A 25,479-nucleotide genomic window follows, 5' to 3' on the forward strand; every position below is an offset into this window, starting at 1 on the left:
CTGTTTCATGATGAAAAAAACCCCAGAAGACCCCATCAGTACCATGCACTCTTTCCACTCTAATTAGTGACGCTTAAAATTCTACCTTCACAGATCTCTGTACAGCAGTTTTCATTTATTCAGAAAGCATTGTGAATCTCAGTGTCCCAGAAAACAAGTTTTGAAAGTCATCACTAGGCAGAACAAAGAGAATGCGAAAGTCGGGGGATGGAGGGGTGGCAGGAATTGGGAAGAAAACTACTTAAGGACCAACATGGGGATATTTCATTGCTTACTCGAAATTGCTTCTAATTTCTCTGAACTTGTTGTGTATTGAAACTACCCAAGCCCCAAAGACTCAACAGTCTTATCTGTAACAGGAGTTAGTAAGCCTACTGGATGACATCAGTTTTGTCAAACTTAACCCTAGTTTAGTGGGAACTCCTGCTTTTAACTACTGCTTGGCACCCAAGAATTTTTCTCTTAGAGGGAAGACCAAAAAGAGGTGTAGGTGACTGAATTCAGTAGCATTCTGCAACATTACAGTAGAGGAAAACACAGGAAAGCTCCATCTGCTCCAGTATACACTTCTGGTGGGAGTGTAAATTGTCTTGGTGAACAGAGAATGTTGACAATATGTATTAATAACTTTAAAATGTGCCTTTTCTTTAAACTGTCAGTTGCACTTCTAGGAAACAAATATTTTTAAAATGAAAGGAGAAATGACAAGAAAAAAAGATACAGTCAGGGTGTGAAACAGACAGATGAAATTAGTAGGTTTCACACTAAAAATAAGCAAGGATATAGGGCATTTGGGAAAAATTACCAATAAAACAATTAATAGTTACATATAGAATTCTGTATCCTATAGAAAATATACATTCTTCTCTTCTATTCACAGAACATTGACAATCGATCATGTACTTCGCCACAAAGAACAACATAATATAGGTACATTTTTAAAAGTAGAGATTTTACAGTCTACCTTCCCTGATTATAATCCTGTAAAAGAAGAAGAGAATAACAAAAATATGAACCCCTAAATCCTTAACTACTTGGAAATTAAGAAACATGCACCTAAACAATTTTGGAATCAAAGAGGAAATCAAAACTGAAATTCTTAATTTTATGGAAAATAATGGAAAGGAACACACTTAATAAAATCTACAGGATACACTTCAAGCTCTATTCAGGAAAATGCATAAAGATGGAAAATAAATGAATTAAGTTTTCAATTTAAGAAACTGGAAAAGGACAATAAATTAAAAGTAAACAGAAGGAAGGATTTCATTTTTAAAAAGCTGAAATTAATGAAATCAAAATGAAACTATCATACAAAGGATAATTAAAATCAAAAGCGAGTTCTTTGAAAATCTTGATTAAGGAAAAGAGAGAAAGCAAAACAAAACAAAAAACACACTGGAAAAGGAGATACACTCACTGATACAGACAATGGCATGCCGGTAAACATTTAGCAATTGGCTCTCAGAAAAAGCCACTATTTGTATTGCCTGCTGATTTTCATGGTGTAAAAACTCCCACCATCATGGAATTTTAAGCTACCAATGCATAGTCACTAACTCAAAGATGGGAAGAAATGTGCACAACTGGCTATTCAACTCCAGCACACCACTAGATGGATATAAAAGTAATTATAAGGGAACACTATATGCAACCTATGGTGCAGTTGAAAAATCTATTAAATACTACCTAATTTTACCCAAGAAGAAATAACAACACCTAGAGAGATTGATAGCTTTAGGTAAGACTGGAAAGATGATTAAAGATGTGAAATTAAAAAAAAAAAAGACTCCAGGTTCAGATGGTTTCAGAACTGGGTTCCATAAACTCTTTAGAGAACAGATAATTCCCATGCTGTTTAAACTATTGAAGACCACAGAGACAGATACGAAGATCCAACTGCGTTTAATGAATCTAGTATAACCACAATACCAGAAACCTAAAAAAGATATCAGAAATCATAAGACTATAGATTTATTTAACTTCTGAATATATACGGAAAAATTTTTCATAAATCAGAAAACAAAATCGAAAAGGGTAACAAAAGAATAAAGTGCTATAATCAAACAGGGTTTACTCCAGAAATAAAAGAATGATCCAACATTAGAAAATATATCAACATACAGGATTATACTAATACATCCTAAAAAGTTTTTAAACAAAATTCAGCAGGCAATCCAAATAAAAATTCTACATAAAAGACAACTTTTAAATATAATTTAAAAAACAAATAGCAAACATGATATTCAATGGTGAAAATACTAAGGTCCTTCCCAGAATGTGAACAAGGCAAAGACATCTGGTATCACCACTATTATTCGACAGTGTTTTTAATGTTTTAGCTGAGGCAAAAGAAAATGAGAAAATTAAATAATTGGTATAAATATTGGTGAAGAAGAGATTTAAGTACTTCAGAGAAACCTAAGAAACTTAGCTTTTTCAAAGTCTAAAAATATTAATTTGGTAAGATTATTATATACAAGAAAATACATAAAATCAAGAGTTTTCTCCATATGCTACTTTAAATGGAAATAGAAAAGCAACCCACTCACAACAAGGACAAGGCCATAAAATATCTAAGGATCAGCTTAACAAGAAAGGTATTTTACCTATTTGAAGAATACAATAAAATACTAAAGAGAAGGTCCCAAAAATAAAACCTGAAAAGATGCAGAGATATACCATGATTCTCTTTGGGACAATTTAACATCATTTCTTCCCAATGTAATACAATGATAATCATAATTCATAACTGGATAAAATTATTTTAAATTTATATGGAGAACAAAACATCCAAGAATAGCAAGAAAATTATGACAAAGAAATACCAGATATTAACAAATATTAAAAGCTATCATAAAGTCACTATGATCAAAATAGTAAGGTATTGGCAAAACAACAGAAAATTATATCATTAGAACAGAGTAGAGTCTAGAATAGGTCCAAGTACATATGGAAACTCAAAATATGGCAATGGGAAAAGGATTGTTGTGTGAATAAATAGTCTTGACACACTGGCTATTTATCTGGAAGAAAACAAAACTACAAATCCTAAAATAAATTTTAAAAATAATATCCTAAAACACATTCCAGGTATTTTAAGACTTAAAATACAAAAAAGAAAATCACTGAAAATATGAAAGAACATTTAAGGAGGGGAGACTTTCCTTTACAAGCCAGAAAAACCAAAAGACATATAGGAAAAGAAAAATAAATGACAAACCAGGAAAAAAATCACAACATATGTTAACATCACTAATATCATAAAACAGTATTAGGTATCTCCAATAGTAGTGATATTAACCTTTCATCTGTCACATATATATACATCTCCATTCTTCTTCTCATCTAACCAACATTTTTTATTGAAGTATAGTTGATTTACAATATTGTGTTAGTTTCAGATACACAGTGAAGAGATTCAGTTATACATATATATGTATGTATATATATATATATGTATATGTATATATATTGTTTTTCTGATTCTTTTCCATTATAGGTTATTGCAAGATATTAAATGTATTTCCCTGTGTTACACATCAAATCCTTGCTGTTTATTTATTTTATATATGGTAGTATGTATCTGTTAATCCCATACTCCTAATTTATCCCTCCTCTCTCACCTAACCAACGTATTAGTTCTGGAGGTTTTAAGTGCAACCTATATGCTGATCACACAAGCATAGACGGAGTCCCCTTTAAATTCGTGGTGTCCAGCTTCAAGCAGGTTCTCAACGTTTCCTACTAATCCTATATTAGTAGGATTCTCTTAACATCTCTCTCCACCTCTGCACAGTAGCTAATTCAAATCTCTACAGTCCTCAAAGCCCACCACTTCCCTACTCACTCATAGTAAAATCATAGCAAATGATTTTACTTCCTTCCTCACAAAGAAAACAGAACTCATCTTAGAGAATTCCCTCAAATTCTTATAGCAAACCAGTAAACAAACATACCTGCATCCTCAACTATCCTTCCCTCCTTCTCTAGCATTACAAAAAAAGTGTCATCTCTTCCTCTAGAAAGTTCATCCCTCTACCTGTGCTCTGTATTCCATCCTCTCCTGCCCTCTTGGGGTCCTCACTTGATCAATCTTCCTTTCTTCTTCATTCAACCTCTTCCTGTCAACTAGCTCCTTTCCATGAGAATTTATAGATACTTAAGTCTCTCCTATTGTTAAAAGAAAATCATTTACTTCTTCTGGAAATACTCTCTTCCCTTGGTTTACATGACACTAATTCTCCTAGTTTTCCTTCTGATCACTCCAACTTCTTTGCCTGGATCTTAAATGCCAGTATTTCAAGAATTCTATCACCCACAGTCTTATATGATCTCATCCATTTCTAAGGCCTCAATACCACCTATATGCCAATGCCTTGCTTATCTTTTATTTTAAATAGCTTTATTGAGATGTAATTTACATACCATAAAATTTATCTATTTTAAGTGGAGAATTCAATGATTTTTTTCAGTTTTATATATATATTTTTTCAGATTATTTTCCATTATAGGTTATTACAAAATATTGAATATTGTTCCCTGGGTAATACAGTAAATTCTTGGGGCCTATCTATTTTCTATATAGTAGTGTGTATCTGTTAATCTCAAAACCCTAATTTATCCCTCCCGCTCCTTCCTTTCCCCTTTGGTAACTATAAATTTCTATGTCTATGAGTCTGTTTCTGTTTTGTATACAGATTCATTTGTATTATTTTTTAGATTCTACATGTTAAGTGACATCATATAATATTTCTCTTTGACTTACTTCACTTAGTATGATATTCTCTAGGTCCACCTATGTTGCTGCAAATGGCAATATTTCATTCTTTTTTATGGTTGAGTAGTATTCCATTGTGTGTGTGTGTGTGTGTGTGTGTGTGTGTGCGTGTGCGTGCACCACATTTCCTTTATCTGTTCTTCTGTTGATGGACACAGGTTGATTCTATGTTTTGGCTATTGTAAATAGTGCTGCTAGAGAATTCAATAATTTTTATTAATTTATAGAATTGTGCAACCATTACCACAATCCAATTTTGCAAAATTCTCTCACCACGAAAAGATCCCAATTTGCCTCACTTATCTTTATCTCCATCCTAAATCCCTCTTCCTGAAATTTAGACCCATATAGCTAATTGCTTACTGAACATTTTAATTTGTATAACCACAAAACCAGTTTCCAAAACTGAAATTATCCTTGTCTCCCACCTTTTCTATTAAATCTGATTCCTCTCTAATACTCCCTAAATGAATGAATGGCACCACCAGTCCCTCAGAAATCTTGGGCACTGTTCTTAGCTTCTCTTTCTCATCTCCCACATCCAATTAGTCATTAAATCCCATATATTTTACTTCCTAAATATAATTCAAATCTATCCCTTTCTATCCTTTATTCTTACTTCACTAGTTCTGTCCACTAGAATCTGTTCCTTAAATTAATCTATCCACCCATTCAACAAATAGGATTAAGTGCCTACTATATGCCTGGCACTGTGCTACAATGGTCACCTAACTAGTCTTTCTGTCTCTCATCTTCTATCTTCCCAATACAAAACATGTTCTTAATCCAGCAGCCACGCAGCATAATTTTTTAAAAAACGCACTACTCCCATGCTTAAAACAGCTTCCTTCTAAATTTCAGCTGGCTTCTCTCTGACCTTGGGATGAATTACAAACTTCTTAACATAGCTCTTAGGTCCTTTGTGATCAGGTTCCTCCTTGCCTTTCTAAGTCTCATGTCTCATCAATCCCCTTGGATAAGTCACTTAGTTATCTGAGTTTCTTCATCTTTGGGGGATAATAATAATGCTTATCTCAGAGGTAGTTGAGAAGATTAAGTGAGATAATACATGTAAAGCATTTAGCATAATACCTGGCATATGTTAAATGTCAATAAATGTTAGCTATTGATGAGAGTGATGATAAGGTTAGCCAGCTTTGATTTCCCTCTCCTCTGAACTCCTACGTTTATTGTTGGTTTCACACAATTAAGCAGTCAATTATTTTATTTTGTATTGCTTACCATTGCTTCATACTGTTAGTTCTTGTTACCCTAACTAGACTATAACATCCTTGAAAGCAAGGATAGTGACTTACATACCTGCTGTAGTCCCCTGTAGTACTTAGCACAATGTTAAGCACACAGTAGAGTTTAATAAATAACTTTAGATAAAGGTTCACAAAGCAAAAAGTGACGGAAGTCTTATTGACTCTCTATAAGGGTATTTTTTTTAAAGACTATAAACAATAAATACCCAAACCCTGGGAGCGACATTTGCTTTCACCTCCTGGGCTAATGACGTGTCACTGTGTTAGCAGCTGTACAGCAGGTTAGCATTAAGTATAGGGCTTGGCAGTACTCATTGTAGGTCAGTGTTTTTTGAGGTTTTTTTTCTTCACATGGTTTGCTGCCAATATCTTGTTTTTGACAGAAATGGAGTGTGAAACCATGAAGATGTTTATTTCTACTCCCTGGCAGGCAGACAACATGCAATTTGCCTACTCATCTGTGAGATCAGATTCTTACTTCTTAAATAAAATGTTCTCTCTATGTTACCAATATCATATAAATTCCTCTTCATTCGAAAGCCAGTGGAATCCTCCTGAAATAGTTTGAATTTCTTGGCTGATGACTGGGTGGCAATCAATCCCAGAATAGCCCGGAAGGCTAGAAGATTCCAAGCTCTTCAGATGCTAGAACACGCCACAAATCTGGCAAGAATTTTATTGTGTGTGCACTATACAGTAAACTGGCATCTTGTGATAGTTTCCCCTTCTTTTTCACATCCTTTCTCGCCATATACCATTGTGAACCTTTCCTGCCTAGTCCTCTCGCTCTCGTCTCTAATCCTCCTCCTCATGTCCCTTGCTTGTCCCTCCACCTGAGATGTTTCTAAGAAGACATCTTCCTGCACTCATAAGCCTGCAGTTGTGTGCCAGCGGGACTAGCTGTATATAGATTGGGAGTGGAGGAGCTAAAGGAGGATCTGTGTTCTTCTATGAGACACAGACTCCCTTTGGTACAATGTAATCTTTTGGCTAAAGTTTTATTGGTTTAGAAATTATTCCAAAGCCAATGATTGTCTTGTGCCTTTGACGTTACTAAGGAGAAGCTGGAACAGGCCTAGGATCTGGAGGAGAAAAGGGGGAAAAACTGCTCTGAACACAAGAGACAATGTTTCCAATCAGAGGAAACAAAAAGCAACCTCCTCCAGTGTTTCCCAGTTTCTTCCCCCCATATGGTGAAAATTCCAAGGGTTTGGAAAGAACTCTTTGAGGGAAAAAAATCCCCACAGGTCAAAGCAGTCCTCATGACCCAGTTTAAACACTAATTCTCTCACTAGACATATATTCTTCCTTTCCTATATATCCTCTTTACAATATACCCCCTCCACACATACATATACACCAGAGGAACACTCAGGCAGCCAGCTATGAAATAGAGAAATGCGGAGTACGTGCAAGGGCATTAACACACATGCTCTACAGAAAGCTTATTACCACAAAGAAAGGCATGCCCAAATACTGCTCCAAATACACATGGTACCCTTCCCACACAGACATACATTCACATAACATGCCAAGACTGGTTATACAGACAGCCGTCTGTTCTTCCCCAGGCCATAGGCACAATAATCAGCACCTTGCAAAGCACTGCACACAGAGCTGCTGATTGATCTGATTAGCTTTACCCTTCACTTTTAATACAGCATAGTGATTATGAGCGTGGACTCTGGAGTCTAAATGCATGCAAACCCTCACTCTGCCACTTACTCCTTGTGTGACTTTGTACAAATTAGTTACCTGCCCCATGCCTCAGTTTCCCCATCTGTAAAATGAGAATAATAATAGTACTTATCATAGAGTTCTTGTGAAGATTAAATCAGCTAATGCATACAAAGGTCTTAGGAGTAAGTTCCTAGAACTGCCTGAGTCAGGTAAACTTGGATTTGAGAAATGATTTAGGCAGGAGGGGAAGTGGTGAGCATGGGCTGAGGTGTGGAATTCTCTTTCTATCCGGGGGTAGTAAATACCTGATTCCATGCACTTCTCAATATTTATTCCATCAAAGGAATGGGCCCACCATTAACAGTAATAATGTATCTGGACCACTACCACACCATACACAAAAATTAACTCAAAATGGATTAAATATTTGAATATAAGACCTAAAACCATAAAACTCCTAGAAGAAAACATAGGCGATAAGCACCTTGACATAGGTCTTATCAATGATTTTTTTAATCTGACACTAAAAGCAAAAGCAACAAAAACAAGCATAAACAAATGGGACTACATGAACTAAAAAGCTTCTGCACAGCAAAGAAAACCATCAACAAAATTAAAAGGCAACCTACAGAATAGGAGAGAATATTTGCAAATAATAATTCTGATAAGGGGTAATATCCAAAATATATAAAGAACTCATAGAACTCAATAGCAAGAAAAGAAGTAATCCAATTAAAACTATTTGCAGAAGATCTGAATAGATATTTTTCTAAGGAAGACATACAGATGGCCAACAGGTACACAAAAAGATGCTCTACATCATTAATCACCAGAGAAATGCAAATCAAAACCACAATGAGATATCACCTCACACCTCTCAGAATGGCTATCATCAAAAAGACAACAAATAACAAGTGTTGGAGAGGATGTGGATAAAAGGGAACCCCTGTGCCCTGTTGGTGAGAATGTAAATTGGTGCAGCCAGTATAGAAAACAGTGTGGAGTTTCCTAAAATAAAAAATTTAAAAATAGAACTACCATATGATCCAGCAACTCCATTTCTGTGTATTTACCCAAAGAAAATGAAAACATTAATTCAAAAAATATATGCAACCCTCCTACACTGTTGGTGGGAATGCAGATTGGTGCTGCCACTATGGAGAACAGTATGGAGGTGACTTAAAAAACTAAAAATAGAGTTACCATATGATCCAGCAATCCCACTCCTGGGAATATATCCAGAGAAAACTATAATTCAAAAAGACACATGCACCCCAATGTTCATAGCCAGCACCATTTACAATAGCCAAGACATGGAAGCAAACCAAATGTCCATCAAAAGATGACTGGATAAAGAAGATGTGGTGTATACGTGTGTGTGTGTGTGTGTGTGTGTGTGTAATGGAATATTACTCAGCCATAAAAATGAATAAAATAATACCATGTGCAGCAACCTGGGTGGACCTAGAGATTATCATACTAAGTGAAGTCAGACATAGAAAGACAAATATCTTACAATATTACTTATATGTGGAATCTTAAAAAAATGATACAAATGAACTTATCTACAAAACAGAAATAAATTCATAGAAAACAAACTTATGGTTACCAAAGGGAAAAGGGAAAGAGGGATAAATTTGGGATTTGGGATTAATAGATACACACTACTATATACAAAATAGAGAAACAACAAGGAACTACTGTATAGCATAGGGAACTATATTCAATATCTTGTAATAGCCTATAGTGGAAAAGAATCTGAAAAAGAATATACATATGTATAACTGAATCATTTTGCTGTACACCTGAGACATTGTAAGTCAACTATACTTCAATTTTTAAAAAAGATATATGACCCCCTTGTCTACTGTAGCATTATTTACAGTAGCCAAGACATGAAGACATGGAAACAACCTAAATGTTCATCAGTGGATGAACTGATAAAGAAATTGTGAGATATATATATCTTAAATATATATCTTTATATATATATAAACAGAATAGTATTCAGCCATAAAAAGAATGAAATCTTGCTATTTGTGACAATACAGATGGACCTCAAGGGCATTATGCTAAGTGAAATAAGTCGGAGAGAGAAAGACCAATACTGTATGATCACTCTTATATGTGTGATCTAAAATACATTTTAATTAAAAGATAAGCTCATAGATTCAAGAACAAATTCATGGCTGCCAGAGGTGGGGAATGGGGGGTGGGAGAAATGGCTGAACCATTTCTATTTATTTTTTAGTTTAAATAAATTGAATTTTAAAAAATAGTAACAATGTATGCATTCTTTTTCTGAGGAAATCTATATATTTGGAGTCATTGTGGTATTACATTTATTATTTATAGCCTAAGTGTGACAACATTAAGTACACTTCTGGGAGTAAATCTTTACTGCCAAACTCTTTTGTAATGGTTAAGAAAACCTGCATCCGCATGGAGACAGCTTTTACCTTGCAGCACAGCCATGTCCTAGGCAGTCTCAGGAAGGAAGTGCAGGGCCCACAGTAAACTGACTGTATGAATGGAGTCAGTATCCATACCTGGAGCTGCCCACTGTATTTTCACCCCTCACTTGGGTCTCTTGGCACAAAAATAATCTGAGTGAGTGCATGCCTTAACAGTGGGTGCCACTGCTTCCTTCTGCCGACTCTAGCGGTCATCCTCCCTCTGCTTCCTATCCCCACGAAGGGCTGTTGGGGCAGAGAGCTGCCAAATATAGGTACATAAGACCCTTACCATGGAGTCAGGAATGCCCAGCTCCCAAATAAATCATCTATTCTTCTGGAGCTGTTTAGTGAGGGAGAGTATCAGTGGGCATCCTAAGCCAGCTCCTTTCTATCTAAACACAAATGAATCCACGGCAAGTAAACAAATAGTGTCTTCAGTAGGCTGCATAGTGCTGTGGAAAGAACATGGACTTTGCAGTTGGAGAGATGCAGGACTGAGCCCAAGCTTACTCTACGTGTGACCTTGAGCAAGTCATCTAATTTCTCTCACTCTCAGGTTCCTCATTTGTAAAACGGGGATGTCACCAGCATTACCACAGGGTTGTCATAAACATTGAGATTAGAAACAAGAATGCCTCTCGCACAAAACCCGCACATATGGTTCAAATGTGATTCTCTCGAGTCCCAGTCCCTGCTTACCATATCACACAGCTAGACTCTTCTGGATAGGCAGAGACAGAAAGGGCATTTCAAGGGCTGTGTGCATGTCTGTTAAAGTGGTGGTGGTTGTTTTAGTTTTAGGGTTTCTTTGGTCTTTGTTTTGTTTCATTTCTTTGGTATTCTGGTTGGGTTGATGGCAAGTGAAGTTGGCAGTTGGCGTGGAACTGGAAACATTTTAAAGGTACAGGGTAGGCTTGGTAGGGCTTTAACTTGAATTGTTAGAATTCCACCAACTTTCCAAGAGCACATTGGAAATGGGGAACTTGGGCAGATTGTGCAAAGAGTGGAGCAAGCCAGAAGGGTCCAAAATTAGGCAAGTGTTCTGGTCACTTAGTGAATAACCTGGAATTTGAACACTAAGAAATGGGAACTGGAGCAAGAAGGCAGCAGATGGGAAATGGGGCTATAAAATGAGCTTCACTGCATGAAAGGAAGTGCAAGAACAGAATGAGAGTACATGCCTATATGAACAGCTCTGACTATGAAAACATGACCCCACCGAAAAGCTTACACGCCCTATAGATGTGGGGGAGGAGGGGAGGGAAAACAACGTCAATCACAACTCATTTTATCCTTACAACCCTGTCATGCGTTCGTACCCCTCCAAATGTTTCACATGCAACCTTTAACGCCCTCAAACATTTTATTTCTCTGGAATATATCAAGAATTGTCACAAAGTATTTTTGAAAAAGAATTGAACACATTAGGTGTCTAAAAATTATAAAAGCATTTTCTTTTCTAGTATAAAAATAGGCTATGCCCACATTTCAGATTGCATAGTTGATTTAGGGTTTTCATCTGTACTAAATATCAATTGCCATTTACTTAATGGGATTGAATATAATAGTCTGAATCAGTCATTTTAGCAGTATAAATGAATAGACTGACTAGGTCACTGTGTACTTATTTTCCATTGTTCATGAAAACCATTTTCTCCACCTATAATTCCACACTGGTTTCAAAATAGCTATTTCATTCTCACGAGGCGCTGTTAAGGCCAAATCCTCCTCAGGACCTTAACATTAAGTCTGCTCCTCTTGCTCATCCATCTCCCACAAAAACACTCACAGAACATTTTGGCTAATAAACATTTTAAAATCCCAAATAAATATCAAATCACTATGTTGTACATATGGAATTAACATAGTATTGTACGTCAATTACATTTCAATTAAAAAATCCTCCAAACTCTGTTTTTAAAACCACTAGAGATGAAAGCATCTGTGCCTCCCCAAAACTTTTCTTTTGCCTTTGCTTAGGGGCAGTAATCAAGAGGAATTTGGGCAGGATAATAAGCAAGTTTACTTAAGTATCAACTTAAAGAACCCATTAGATATTCTTGCAGAAGGGCAGTGAACTTTCCATACTAAATAAAATTTGTTTAATTCAGTAACTGAAAACTGGCTGCTTATTGAGCATAATAACCCTTTTTAGTGTACCACCCTTGCATAGTTATTGGTGGGTGATTAAATAGGGCCATGTGGCTAAGATTTCTAACATTTTTAGTGCTACAATTTCATTACCATGTCCCCTTCCCCAGGAAAATTCTAGTTCTTGTGTGAACACTGGGGAATGGCTATCTTCCCCACCCTCAGAAATAATGATAAATCCTCCAGAAGTCCTGAGGTCAGCGCCAGGAATCCCTGGCAAAGGTGTGGTGCCCAGAAATACTACTAGTACTACTAATCCTAACAACTGCGCCTACAATTACTCCTACTGCTATCACTACAACTACTACTACTGCTACGACCATTTATTGAGCCTTGACTATCTGCCAGTTACAGTAGCAAGTATTTTACATTTACTACCTTTCCCTTCAAAATATGATTAGTCTAAGTTTCATAGATGACAAAACTGAGGCTCAGAGAAGTTATGTGCCCAAGTTTACACAGCTAGCATGCCCAACTCCAGAGCTACCACATCACATTGCATCCCAGAACCTACATTCTTTCTAGGAGGAGTGAGTTGTAGAAACTGAGGCTTGGACCTGGGCAGGTGGGAAAGGCAGCTGGAAGCCAAGTCAGGATGGGAAATGAAGTGTGTGTGGTCAGAGTCAGTGGATCTAGTGATTCCTAATGTTAGCTACCCAGTAACAGAATAAACAACTAGAGTATTGTACGAGCGTTTGTGAATCTGATAGCTTTGCACTTCAAAAGGATAATAACTACCACTCTGCAACCTACTTTCTTTTTAACCTCTCTGAATCTATCTTCTGGTCTCACCTTTCCACTGAACCTTCTGTTTCCAGCACGAATGATATCTCCCTGTGTAATGTCACTGCTCCAACGGACTCTATCAAAACTGCCACACCTTGAAGGCCTCTCTTCCTTGGCTATTCTGAGTCTCTGTTTTGTTGATTTTCCTCCTCCCTTCTGCTCTTTGTTTCTCTTTTGCTTTTCCTCCAGAATTGACATCCATATCTCATTCCCATTACTCACTACAAGTCATCCTCACAATGAGTCAGGAACCACTGGTGATGAACAACAGATGTCCAAGAGGTGTATACCTTGGCCTTGCAAAAGGGAGTATAATGGAGTGGTTAGGAGCAGAGGCTCTGGAGCTAAAGTGCCTGGACTCAAATCTCCACCCTGTTACCTACTAGTAGTATGACCTTGGCAAATCACTTCAACCTCTCAGTATCTTTATCTGTACAGCAAGAATAATAACAATATTTACCTCATAGAGCTGCTGTGAGGATTAAATGAGTTAACACATATAAAGTGCTTACCTCAACATAGGAAATCATTAAGTGTTACTTACTGTTATAGTCTTTAGAGAGGTAGTATCTAAAATGTTGATTATTCCCACAAATGAATAATTTACTTCTGATATTTAATTTGTTAAATACACGCCATCCCTCAGTAATCTCATAAAAAGCTCCACAGTCTTTCTATTTATTTTTGGAAAGTCAGTTTGTTGTATTCTGACTGACAAACAATTGGATTGAGGTGCCCTAGGCTTTCCTCTCATTCTACACATTCTCCATGGCTTTAAGTGCTACTTAGATGATTCCCAGGTTTTTATATCCCTTTCCCACATCTTAGCTCCTGACCTCCAGATCCAGCCAGTTGTCTGCTAGGGATTTCTTACTTGACTCTCTTACCCCCAGGACAACAAATCTCACATGTCTAAAAAGAACTCCGTCTGTATTTCCTAACTTAGTTAAAGGCAACACATCCATTCAGTTATCCAAGCCAGAAATCTATGGCTCCTCCTACTATTCTCTTACCCCTGCACCCATTGCATCTAACTGATCACCAATAATTGATTCCACTGCCTACAAGTATGTTTTGAATTTATCCTACCATCCCATTTGCCCCAACCCAACACTACAGTTACTGCCTTAGGTTGGACCTTCGTCTCTTTCTGAATCAGTAAAAGCCACCTAACTGGTCTCCTTGCCTTCAGTTTGACCTTTGACCCTTGCTCCATCCTGCATACTACAACCAGAGCAATCCTGAAATGAAGATCCTATCCAGTTATTCGCTTGCTTTAAATCCTTCCATGAGTCCCCAGAGTCTTTAGGGTAAAGCCCAAACACCCATGTGTGGCACACAAGGCCCTTCATTATCTAGGCCCTAGCTACTTCTCCATACTTACCTCTCGCAACGATTCTCACATCTCCCATTGTGGCTGAACCAAACTTCTGGTGGTTCCCTGAACACCTCTACGCTGTTTACCCTTCTGTGTTCTCGCATGTGGTCCCCTTCACTCCCTTTCCTTATTTGTGTTGGCAAAATTCTACTCTTATTTCAAGATAACTTGATTTTTAATTCCATTCTGCAGTCTTGCCTAAGTCCCTGAGGCAGACATAGGTGTTTCTTTATCTATGCTAGCTTGTCATTTTGCACTTATCTGCATTACAATAATCATCATTTGACATTATATTTGACATTTTACCTGTCAGGTAAGTTCCTTGAGGGCAAGGACCATTTCCTATTTATCTCTATATACCCAGTATATATTCTGTGTGTAGTATACCACTTTGCCCATACAATTTGCTCATTTCCACCTCCATTAATACCTCTGTTCTCTGTCCCAGCAGAGGGAGGAATTTATTTTCCCTCCTTCAACATTTGGCTAAAATGAATTTTCTCCATTTAATTTTCCCTGATTACACTTACTTCTCTCTAATCACCCTTTCATTTTATCATGTCCTCAGTGCTTGTAGAAGAGTCTGCCAACAAGCTTATTTGTGCTTTAATGATTTAGATTCTATTATGTCTTCTAGCTTGACCATTCTAAAACACTTCAGGATCATCTGCTGAAATCATCCATAGTAGTGTTTTTTTAAACTAATTTCTGTTAAAACGCCTATTTTTATGCTTGGAGAAGCAGTCAGAGATCAATTCTTGCTCTTCCCAAACCAAATACCATTTCAGTGAGCAACAGGAGCAGAAAGGGGAGAACACCAAGCCACCTCCAGTTTGAACTCTAAGAGAAACACTTCTGAAAGCTATTGGAGCTAAAGCCTGGTGGCAAGACAGAAAGCTGAAATTCCCCAAACTAAGGGAAGCCTTCCCTCTCTTTAGCTCATCTCCTTTCTTCTTTCTCTTAATGCTAAGGAGCCGTACCACCAAGCTCCTTAAAAGGCTTGAGAAGAGCCAGAAGGAAATCAGTCTGCCCAAGGAGCTTCTGGGGTGGACTAACCCATTGTCCTGTAGCAGTTCTGGAGCAGAGGAAAACAGATGGCACCCAAAATACCCAGGAAAGTGCTGTAATACGCTCCGTGCCCTAAAAGTTAACGATAAAACGAAATAAGTAGACACAGAGGGGCTACACTACATTCACTTGTGCTCCTTGAACTGCACACTGCTTTCTAAATACTCCCCTTTCTCACTAGATACTGGGTTGGCCCTAGCTAGACTAAAAGTTCCTGGAGGCCATCAACAATGCATGTTTCTTTTGTAGCCCCCAAATGACCTATCACACTGAGTACACAGTGTTTGCTTAAGAATTGTTGTTGACTGACTGATTACTAAGTATTTAACCATTTTTCTTCCCCTCAGTATTTTCAGGAATGCTTATTTATTCACAAAACCTCTTGGAAGCCCAGAGGAAATACTCATCTGTTGGTATACATTTTCCCTTGGCTATGCGTTAAACAGAGATTTCCTTCGGAAATGTAAACAAAGGATGCCTGATGATGCAGGACAAAGAACTATATATAGAGATCAAGTGGCCAGAGGAGCAAGGTCAGAGCATGCCCTTCCTTAACCAGATTAAAGGAGTCTTGGGTCTGCCTCTCCTTCATTCCCATGTTCACCAACCCAGATGGAAAATATTTTCCAACTGCCTATCCACTGAATCCTGAAAGCTGGGCAGCAGCTCTAACAGGCTGCGTTACCAAAGAATTCAGCTAACAAATCTGTGGTGATCCTAATCTCTGTTTCTGTAATAAAAGGAAGACTGTAGCTTTGTTTACTTTCTAAGGAGAACAGAGAACAGGGAGAGAGAACCAGGAGAGGGAGGCAGTATTTATGGCTCTTTTATGAAAAGTCAATCTGTGACAAAAACATTTGCAGACAATCAGGAAGGGGAACAGGTTTGGCAGGAAAATAGCCTATTCCAGTTTTCTCAGAAGTGCCTTAGCTGGGATCCGCCACCCCCGCCCGACATGAAATGCCTGGTTTACGCTGTGAATATAGTCATTCCTGATAGACAAATCTGGATCAGATAAAATGAAAAAAATTCAAATCACCCTTCACTGTCTGGCTCTCATGGCAGACAGTATCCCACTATTTATTTCATTTTACAAAGTATTTAGAAGCATTTATGAAGTCTCAAATCCCATCTTTAACTGCATTTCTAATCCTGGGGCTTGTCCTGAAGCCTTCTGGACACACAGGCTCTGTGCTGAATGAGCATAATAAGTACCCTGGATTCACCCTATTATTATGGGGAACTTTAGGGCACATCCCTAACCTTTCAGAAGGGATGATGTCATAGAGCACAGCCATGGTCTTCCATAAACCACCCTGTAGGGCCCCTGTCAGAGACAGAATCCTAAACTGAATAGATGATGGCATTAACTCCCATAATACACTCTCATCCTTGACATGTAAAGCATTATCTCAAGATTCTTCCCCAATTCTCAGTTAACATTTTTATGCCATTGTCTATATTTCCTGCACATGTGTATCCACATCAGGGTGGACTTGTATAGCATGTAACCACCCAAGGGTAAATACTGTGTCTAGGCCATTTTCTTTATACCTGGTACAGTGCTATGCATAAATAAGTATTAACAAAAGGTGACCTTTTGTGTGCCAGAGCAGACAGTGGCCGATGGATTTAATAAGCATCCCTAAGGGAGCTTCTTAAACTCCTTCTTCACTGCTTGTCATGGGGCTGCTCTTTTTACCCACTTTGCTTACATTTGCCAGCACAAATGTCACCTCCTAAAGGCTCAAGCAGGAATATTTAACCTCAGAAAGGCACTGTGAAAACATAGCCTGTTACCTAAAGGGCCAGAATCAGTACTCCTCTATTAACACAATGATGCATTGTTTTATGAGACTAGCTCCTTGCCACTTGAAAAGAGTAGGACCCTGAATATAAAGGTTTGATTGGTGCAATGGACTGAGAAAGGTTGGAAAAGGGCTATGTTTGCATGAGGCTGGCCCGAGTGATAAGCTTCCCAGGGATGGGATGATAGGATGTTAGGTTCTAAGTAAATAAGCAATGAAAATAAACTGCTTACTTTGCTAATTGACTGCTTTTTGTGGAGAATAAGTAAGGTGATGATTATAATTTCTAACCACGTTTTATTCATTATGAGCTGTTACCCGACCCTCAATCATGCAAATTCTAAACCAAGGGATTCCTTATCTTGTCTCCTGCTCACAATACTTCCTTGTCTCTTCAACAGTCTGGGTTTCTTATACTGTAATCTAACAGCATAATCAGAAGCTTTGATAGAGTGGAACATAAAGGGATTCTGATTAGCTGAAAACCACTCTAAAATGCCTGCTGTTTTTTTCACCCCTCTTGGAAAAGATGAGGCCAAAGAGAAAAAGAGAAGAATAAAGAAAGTAACCGTTCACAGAATCATGACTTGAGAAATCTGGAAGACACACTGAAAGTCATGCATTCAGTTCAATCCGTCATTTTATAGGTAAGGACACTGAAGTCAAGAGGCTAAATGACTTATTCAAGTTTATACTACCAGTTAATGACAGAGTCAAGTTTAGAACCTATTTTTCCAACTTACATTCCAGTGTTCATTCTTTCCATTCCATATGCTTCTTCCTAAATTCCCTAACCCATCCCATACTCTCACACCTGGGTTTAACTGGTATCCTGTGGACCCTACATAGAGCACCACTCTCTTCCACAAATGGAGTAATTAAATTGCTATGGTATGCTTGTCGTATAAATACAATCTACTTTAAGAAGTCCAACACTTTAATAAATCCAAACCATCAGGAATGGTTACTCATATAAGAAGAGTCTCTGGGGGAGAGTATAGCTCAAGTGGTAGAATGCATGCTTACAATGCATGAGGTCCTGGGTTCAATCCCCAGTACTTCCTCCAAGAATAAATAATTAAGTAAACCTAATTACCTCCCCCCACCAAAAAAAAAGAAGATTCTTTGCCTTATAAGAAGATTCTGCACATTCTCTTAAATAGGAATCCCCAGGAGAGGATTAAGAGATGAGATCTTAACAAATTATTTTATTGCTTAAAATAAAATAAACTTGAACCATTACCTTTTCAATCACACAAGCAAGATTAGAACTAGACTACCAGGTTGTAAATAAAATTAAGAAACACTTTTACCTAACCACTACCCATGAGGGGTCCTATAATGTTTCACCTGACTCTGTTTATACTTTAAACCCTACCATTGCCTCTTCAATAAAATCAACATAAAACCAAATGCTATGGCTGAAGTTTCAAGCTCTTGAGAGACAGAAATAATATCTTTCTTTCATTACATCCACTTATGAAGAGGCTGACTCCTCCTGTAAGCTCTATTCTGAGATTTGATGAAGATATCATATTTCGAAAACCTTTTAACTTGTATAACACTTGATAATTCACAGACAACTTTAACATAGATGTCATTTGTGGATGACAAGAATAAGTGGTAAGGTGATGAGTGAGGACTAGGTAAGGTGCATGGGGAAGAAGAGGGGAAAGGCTTGGAAGGGGGAAGCAGTTCTGATATTTTTACAGAAACAATATTGCTTGAACAAACCTCAGCCTACCCTGAGGACCCAGGATTCCCTACTTCCCTTATTCTCCAGTAATCTCTTTAAGGAGCTATGATGTCCAATCTGATGAAGGAAGAAACACTTCATGTTGGGTTCTCATACTACCTGCTACTGGAAAAGGAGAAGGGCTTGCCCCTTGGACTGTTGTCTCACCAACCCACTACCACCATATTTTTTAAAAAACAGTATGAAAATATTTTTTAAACAATAGCATTTCTTATTATTATTTTTAAAACAATAGCTATCTGCCACTTTTCTTGGAACAAGCATCCTAAAGGAATGAGACTTTGTAGAACTATCATTCAGCCTTTCACTCCAAATGGCCAAGCTACACTCTGACAACATTCAAGTTCCCCTCAAAAGGATCGCCTGATCCAGGTCCTTTGAAAGAATGACAAATGTTTCTGTTACATACCTCAACCTGCTGGCAGATCTGTATTAGTTTAGCCATTTGATTTTCTAGTTCGCTGTTGCGTTTGACCAGGTTGGTAAGGTTCATCTCCAGAGTTTGCTGCCATTGCAGAGTGTGAAGCCAGAGGGAAACCGGGAAAAGGGGGAAAAAGAAGAAACGTTTAATGAGTATGAGAACCAATATCACGTGGAGATTAGTCAGTCAGTCAACAAATATTTCAAAGATTCACTGAGTCTGGGCCCAGCACTATTCCGGGTGCTAATTAACAATGCTGTACATTTGCTCCAGACTCTTATTATTGGGGAAAAGATGACATTCATGACTTTGTGGATGTAGGAATTTAATGATATTAAGGCAACTTTATGTTCTGTATATTTTAAAACTTTTTAAAGTAGTTCATAGTCAATATATCATTTTTCCCCAACAGTAATCCTGTGACATAGGGAGAACAGATTTTATTCTCCCTTTCACAGATGAGTAGGCTAAGAAAACTATAATTTATTGAACAATTACTGCTTGCCAGACACTATGCTAGGCAATTTCATATATATGTATCATTTAATAATCATGACAGCCCATGAAGTAGGAGATGTCAGCATTTTACAGATGAGAGAACTGAGCTGCACAGTGAGGGTAAAGTGTTTTGCACAGATATATAATTAGCATGCAGCAAAGCTAGGACTGGAACCCAGGTCTCTAGTCGTCAGCTGCAGCTTTGCCCCAGTAGTCCACGATTTTTTTTTCATCTTTGTTGAGAATACTTTATACTTATCAATAGGTTCCTTCAGGAAAAAAAAAAGATGGCATTTTAAGTGTGTACTTCATCAAAATCCAGCATTATATCTACAGCTTCCCTTTTTCAAATTAAGGAGTAGCCTGTGGAAATGCCAGACTTAAACGCAAAGCCTGGCTGTATCAAGACAGGACATCCATTGCTTACCATTGTTTTCTGGTACACAGATCCTTTTAGTAAACATTAGAACATTAGAAGCGCTTTGCAAATCTGTTTATTATAACATAGTGACAACAGTACTAAAACCTCAACATATTTTCAGTTGAGCAAGCTACTCTCTTCCAGTCCTCATATGAGAAAAATTAGAATGTTATTTACTTTAGATTGATAGTGGGCTTTTTTTATTCCTCCCCATTCGCAAGTCTTCAGCTCTGGTGGCTGCTTCTTTTCCAGGACCTGCTCCAATACCCACTCCTTTCTCACTCATCATTCCCTATGTCCCCACAAAGTCTGTTCTAAATGTAATACCCCAACTTCCTGGCCCTTATTCTGCTAGAATTCCTTCCCTTGATCGTGTTCATTGCTGTCTCCATGGTTCCTATGGTTTGTAGTTGTTCAAAGTTCATGTTTTTGGTGGGGGGAGGGGGAAAGGGGTAATGGGGGAGGGGAAACGACTCGCATACTTGGCCCCTTCTCTGCTTAGTAGCTGCGGCCCCTTAGTATCCTTGGCACTGTCCCATGCATCTATCCCAGAGATGTATTCCCATGGATATATGTATTTCCAGGACAAGCAGTCTGATCTCACTTGTTCTCAATCCAGATTATGAGAATCAGCTTAATCTCTACTTCCCTTCTTGCCAGATCTCTCTTGGTTTCTTTGGCTTTATTCCCATGGGAGTGATTTTTTACCATTTATTCAATTTTTTTTGGCTTGGGCACTCTGTCTTCCCTAGCTTTCTTTAACTTCATGACTATCTCAATCTGTGGCCTTCTCCTTAACAAGGACAAAGGGAGAGAAAAAGGAAAAACGAAGGGCCACAACTGTTGATTTGGATATGAGTTCTAAGCTAAATAGATGTCAGAGTAAAAAAAAAAAAAAAAAGAAATGGCAGTTCAGAGATTTAATACAAAAGGCATTTCTCTTGTATTTAATACAGAAAGTATTGAGCACCTACTCTATTCAAGGTGTTTGACTTCAGAGATAAAAAGGATGGGATGGGTCTTGAAGATGGGTTTTGATGAATAAGTAGGATTTTAACAGAGATGGAGGCAGGCATGGTGTTCCAGGCACAAGGAATAGCATGAGCAAAAGTAAAAGGGAATAAAGTACAGGACAGGTTCAGGAAACAGAAGTTGAGTTTGGCTAGAACAGAGGGTACAAGAGAGGAGTGGGGCACAAGGCTGGAAATGGAGATCGAGGCTCCTTTGTGAAGGTCTTGAATGCCTAGGTGAGGAGAGTTTGTCCATACTTTTTAAAGCAGTGGGGACGTACCAAAGGATTTTGAGCAAGATAATGACATAAGCAGGTCTGCGTTTATGAGATCAACCTACCAGCAATAAGTGGGGCTGACTGAAACAGGAGAGCCTGGGGGCACGGGCACTGGTTAGGAGGAGGCTGCAATACGCAGAACAGTTGGTAATGCAGATCTAGGCCAAGCTAAGAGGATAATCGAGAGAAACGTGTTTCAAGAAAGGATTTGTCACTGTCAAATATGCAGAAAGTGCAAGAAAGACGAGGCCTGATAAAAGGCAGCTAGATTTGGTTATTAGAGGTCACTGGTGACCTTTGAAAAAGGAATTTCAGTAGAGTTTTGGAAGCAAATGCCAAACTGTACAGGGTTAGTGAGTATGTCAATAGTGACAATGTGGAGACTACAAGTCTGGACTCCTCTTCAAAAATTTGGCCATAAGGTGAATATGATGGAGCTGTAGTTTGATGAAAAGGTCTGGCTCAAATTAAAGAGTGGGCGTGGGTAATGGACCCAATCAGTTTGTGATTTCCTCCAGCAGAGTGGTCCAGATTCCTAGATAAATGGAGATTTTATGCATCACAAATGACTCTATTGACATATTAGGCAAATATAATGTAGATTATAAATACTCAGAGCAGATACAATATTAGAAATTTGTGTTTCAAACTGTAATGCATTTCCTTTCAAACATGAGATTCCATGGGGAGAATGTTTTCTAACAAGTGCATGCAACCTGTTGCAACACTTGTCATGAAACTGATATCTTATAAATAATTCATAGTGCAGAGCAGGACTAAGATCCCTGCTGTGTGTTCCTCATTTATGGCCCAAAACTGAGACTCACAGCTTCTGTAAAGCCACTGAAAACAAAAATTAGGGCTGAACACATAATTTGGGGTCTGGTTAGACTACGGACCTTGGGTTACCATCAGAAAATTATGGCAAATGGTTACTTTGCTCTGGCCCCCTAGCAATTTGCAGAATGCCAGCACATTTTAACAACACAGAGCTAGAACTGACAAGATGACTCTAATTTCAACCTTACTTCATTAATATGAAAATGCTTTGAAAAATAAATCTTTGGCTAATGAAAACACCATCTGTTGATGGCTTTTTGCCACTGTTTTCTTACATTACGAGACATAATTTGAGGGAAACACCGAACATTTACTTACTCACTTCCTATTCATTTACCAGGAATTAAAGCCTCCTCTCAAACTGGAATTGATTCTCAATGATGAACATATGCAAAGGGGAGCAGAGAATTGAAGCAATTATGCAGTTTATTTCCTCACCCTTCCTTATTGTGCCTGGTGCTGACAAATTATTTAGAACTAGAAATTCTGGGCAACTCTAGGTTTGAATGATTTCATTGATTTGGTCGAGTAATTATTGTGTCTATATTCTGGCTGAGTAAACAAAAAGGATGTGTGTGTGTGTGTAAAATTCCCTTATGTAAAATTAAACGTGTCTCTTTGTTGTTGTGTTGTGGTTGTTTGGTTGCAAAGAATTGGTTTGTTTTCTTCTTTTCTCATGCAGTCCAGGTAACGATGGGGCCAGGGTCCCTCTAGCCAAGACGAGTTAGAGCAGCTTTCTCAGAACACTTGAACCGTGACAACGAGGGAGCCAAAATGGCAGGGAAGATGGGAATGGAGCTCTCTGCCGGGAGGAAACAGGGCGGGAGGTTGGCAGGGAGAGCAGGATGAAGCTCCCATTTCCCGCTGCAGAAGGTTACCTCTGGGCCCTTCTGTTGTTCCCCTGCGTGAGGGTTGGAGAAGCCACGTGAGCTATGAAACTGAATCCCTTTTCACCTGCAGATGACTACATCGTTAGAGCACTCACAAAATTATACATGGGTCCAAACAGCACAAAGTGAGGGGAAGATGTGGCTGATTTGCATAATTGAGATTTTAAAGGGCCCCAGTTAGCTAAATTGGCAGCCTGCACTGATTCCATTTTTACCCGAGTTCCACTTCATTTGTGTCATATAGACTTAGCCTGTTTGTGTTCTATTATACCCTGCCCAAAGAGGAAAATGTTTCGCTATTTCTGAGAAAGCCAGGCACAGGCTATTCTTCTTCCAGACAGCATCCCATAAAAAGAAATGGCTTCACTAACCCTCTCAAATAATTGCTGTTTTTTTTTTTTCACTTCTTTAGAAACAGGTTATTTCAGATAATTTTCTGATTGGCTCCCTCAAGAAACCTAGCTCTACATGAAAACACTGGCTCTTCATTAAAGCCAGAGCATCCCCTATGGCACACACTGGACTGTGATGTTCATTTGTCATGTTCCAGGAAGGGGCGTGTGTTCACACATATGTGAGCACACTTACACACACCTACCTGACATAGCAAGTCATGAAGCCTAAAAAGGGGCAGAGCCTTTCTGTCTGTTCTATTGGAACATGTATTACTGCCACTGAATGCCTATATTCCCTCTTGCTTTCTACAAGGTACAAGGGGGACATTATTAAAACCTAGACAAGATCCCAACTGTTTTAACGTAGGAGTTGAACCTTGGAGGTTGTGGAGAGAAGTGAAGGGAAGAAAGGCCAACCCACCCCAAACCTGAGCCTTCCCAATTGACAGAAGGCAACTTCATCTTTAAAAATACTCTGAGCCAGTGACCCCATTACTGTTCTTTGACATGTTCTTTTTTGACATCCTATCTATTCACTGATGTTCCCAGCTCTTCCAAAAGCCAGTAGCCAAAATCTTAGCACACTTTTAGGGTCACATTCTGCCTTCTTTTTTTAACTGCTTGTCTTAAAATACTTACTTTGCTTTTGCTTCAGTCTGTCACTTTATGTATCAATTACATATGGCCTTTCAACAGCAGAACACACCATCTGGTCCACAAACTGAAGCCCACACCCTTATGCCTGAGTTTATTCCTTCCCCAAACATTTATTTGCTGTTGTATAGACATGGGCTATGTCCTCAAATGAGATGCAGGTGACATACTGGATGTACGAGGTCTATTATACCTGAGGTTTGTTAGACAATAACCAGACTGTACTTAAAGTCAGGTGAAACACATTACCATTCCTCTCCTTTTAAGAAGGTTCTGGAATCATCCAGCAAAGACCCACCCTCTCCCAGTCCCTTTAACAGAAATGCTACACGAACTATCCCATATTCTATTTTTCCCCTCTCTTCAGGTGCAGAGCATGGTTAAATTTTTAGCATGGATGTGTAAATTATTATATGGAACTTCTGAAAGAAAACTTGTACTAAAAACCTAAATCCAGTGTTTATTTTGACAGTACTCAGAATATTGAGCTGAAGTCAGCTCTACTTTCCTGAAGGTCTCAAAATTGTATTCTACTTGCACGATTCCTCTTCGGTTCCTGCCTGTCATACACACCCTCCGCTTTCTCTGGCACTTGCTCGTCCTCTCTGTCTACCTTCTAGACCGAGTACCACAAGGCTCATTTCTTGGCCTTCATTCAGCTCACTAATGCATGGCTCTACCTCTAAGCTAAAGACACTCCAACCTATGTCTCTGACCCTGATCTTGCGGCCACCACAAAGGTCTGAATTTCCAATCCTTCTAGAACACTTGCCCTTTTAGTTCTGAGAGTGCCCCATGCTCACTCTCCTCTAGATATTTGAACAAACTATTTTCTCTTGACTAGAACACTGTCTGCCCCTTACTCCATCCCTGTCCCCACTCAAGGGTCCAAAAAGCCACCAAAAGTCTCTTTTGATGTCCCTCCTGTGCTCTCTCACAAC

The 25,479-nt window shown here is 38.4% G+C and overlaps 1 protein-coding gene and 1 non-coding gene across 7 annotated transcripts in view; one reads left to right on the top strand and one right to left on the bottom strand.

The window, feature by feature from the left end:
- MID2 (midline 2) overlaps window positions 1–25,479 on the bottom strand; it is an 85,533-nt gene that overhangs the window by 40,772 nt on the left and 19,282 nt on the right. For all 6 annotated transcript variants that reach the window (XM_032474481.1, XM_032474482.1, XM_032474479.1 and 3 more), the window contains exon 3: window positions 19,541–19,636. In XM_032474481.1, the coding sequence (XP_032330372.1) occupies window positions 19,541–19,636 (96 nt within the window). The remainder of the gene's footprint in view (window positions 1–19,540; window positions 19,637–25,479) is intronic.
- TRNAC-ACA lies at window positions 18,367–18,439 on the top strand. The gene has a single exon. It is a non-coding gene; the product is annotated as a tRNA-Cys (tRNA).

The sequence above is a fragment of the Camelus ferus genome, chromosome X (assembly GCF_009834535.1).
Source record: "Camelus ferus isolate YT-003-E chromosome X, BCGSAC_Cfer_1.0, whole genome shotgun sequence".
Lineage (NCBI taxonomy): Eukaryota > Metazoa > Chordata > Mammalia > Artiodactyla > Camelidae > Camelus > Camelus ferus.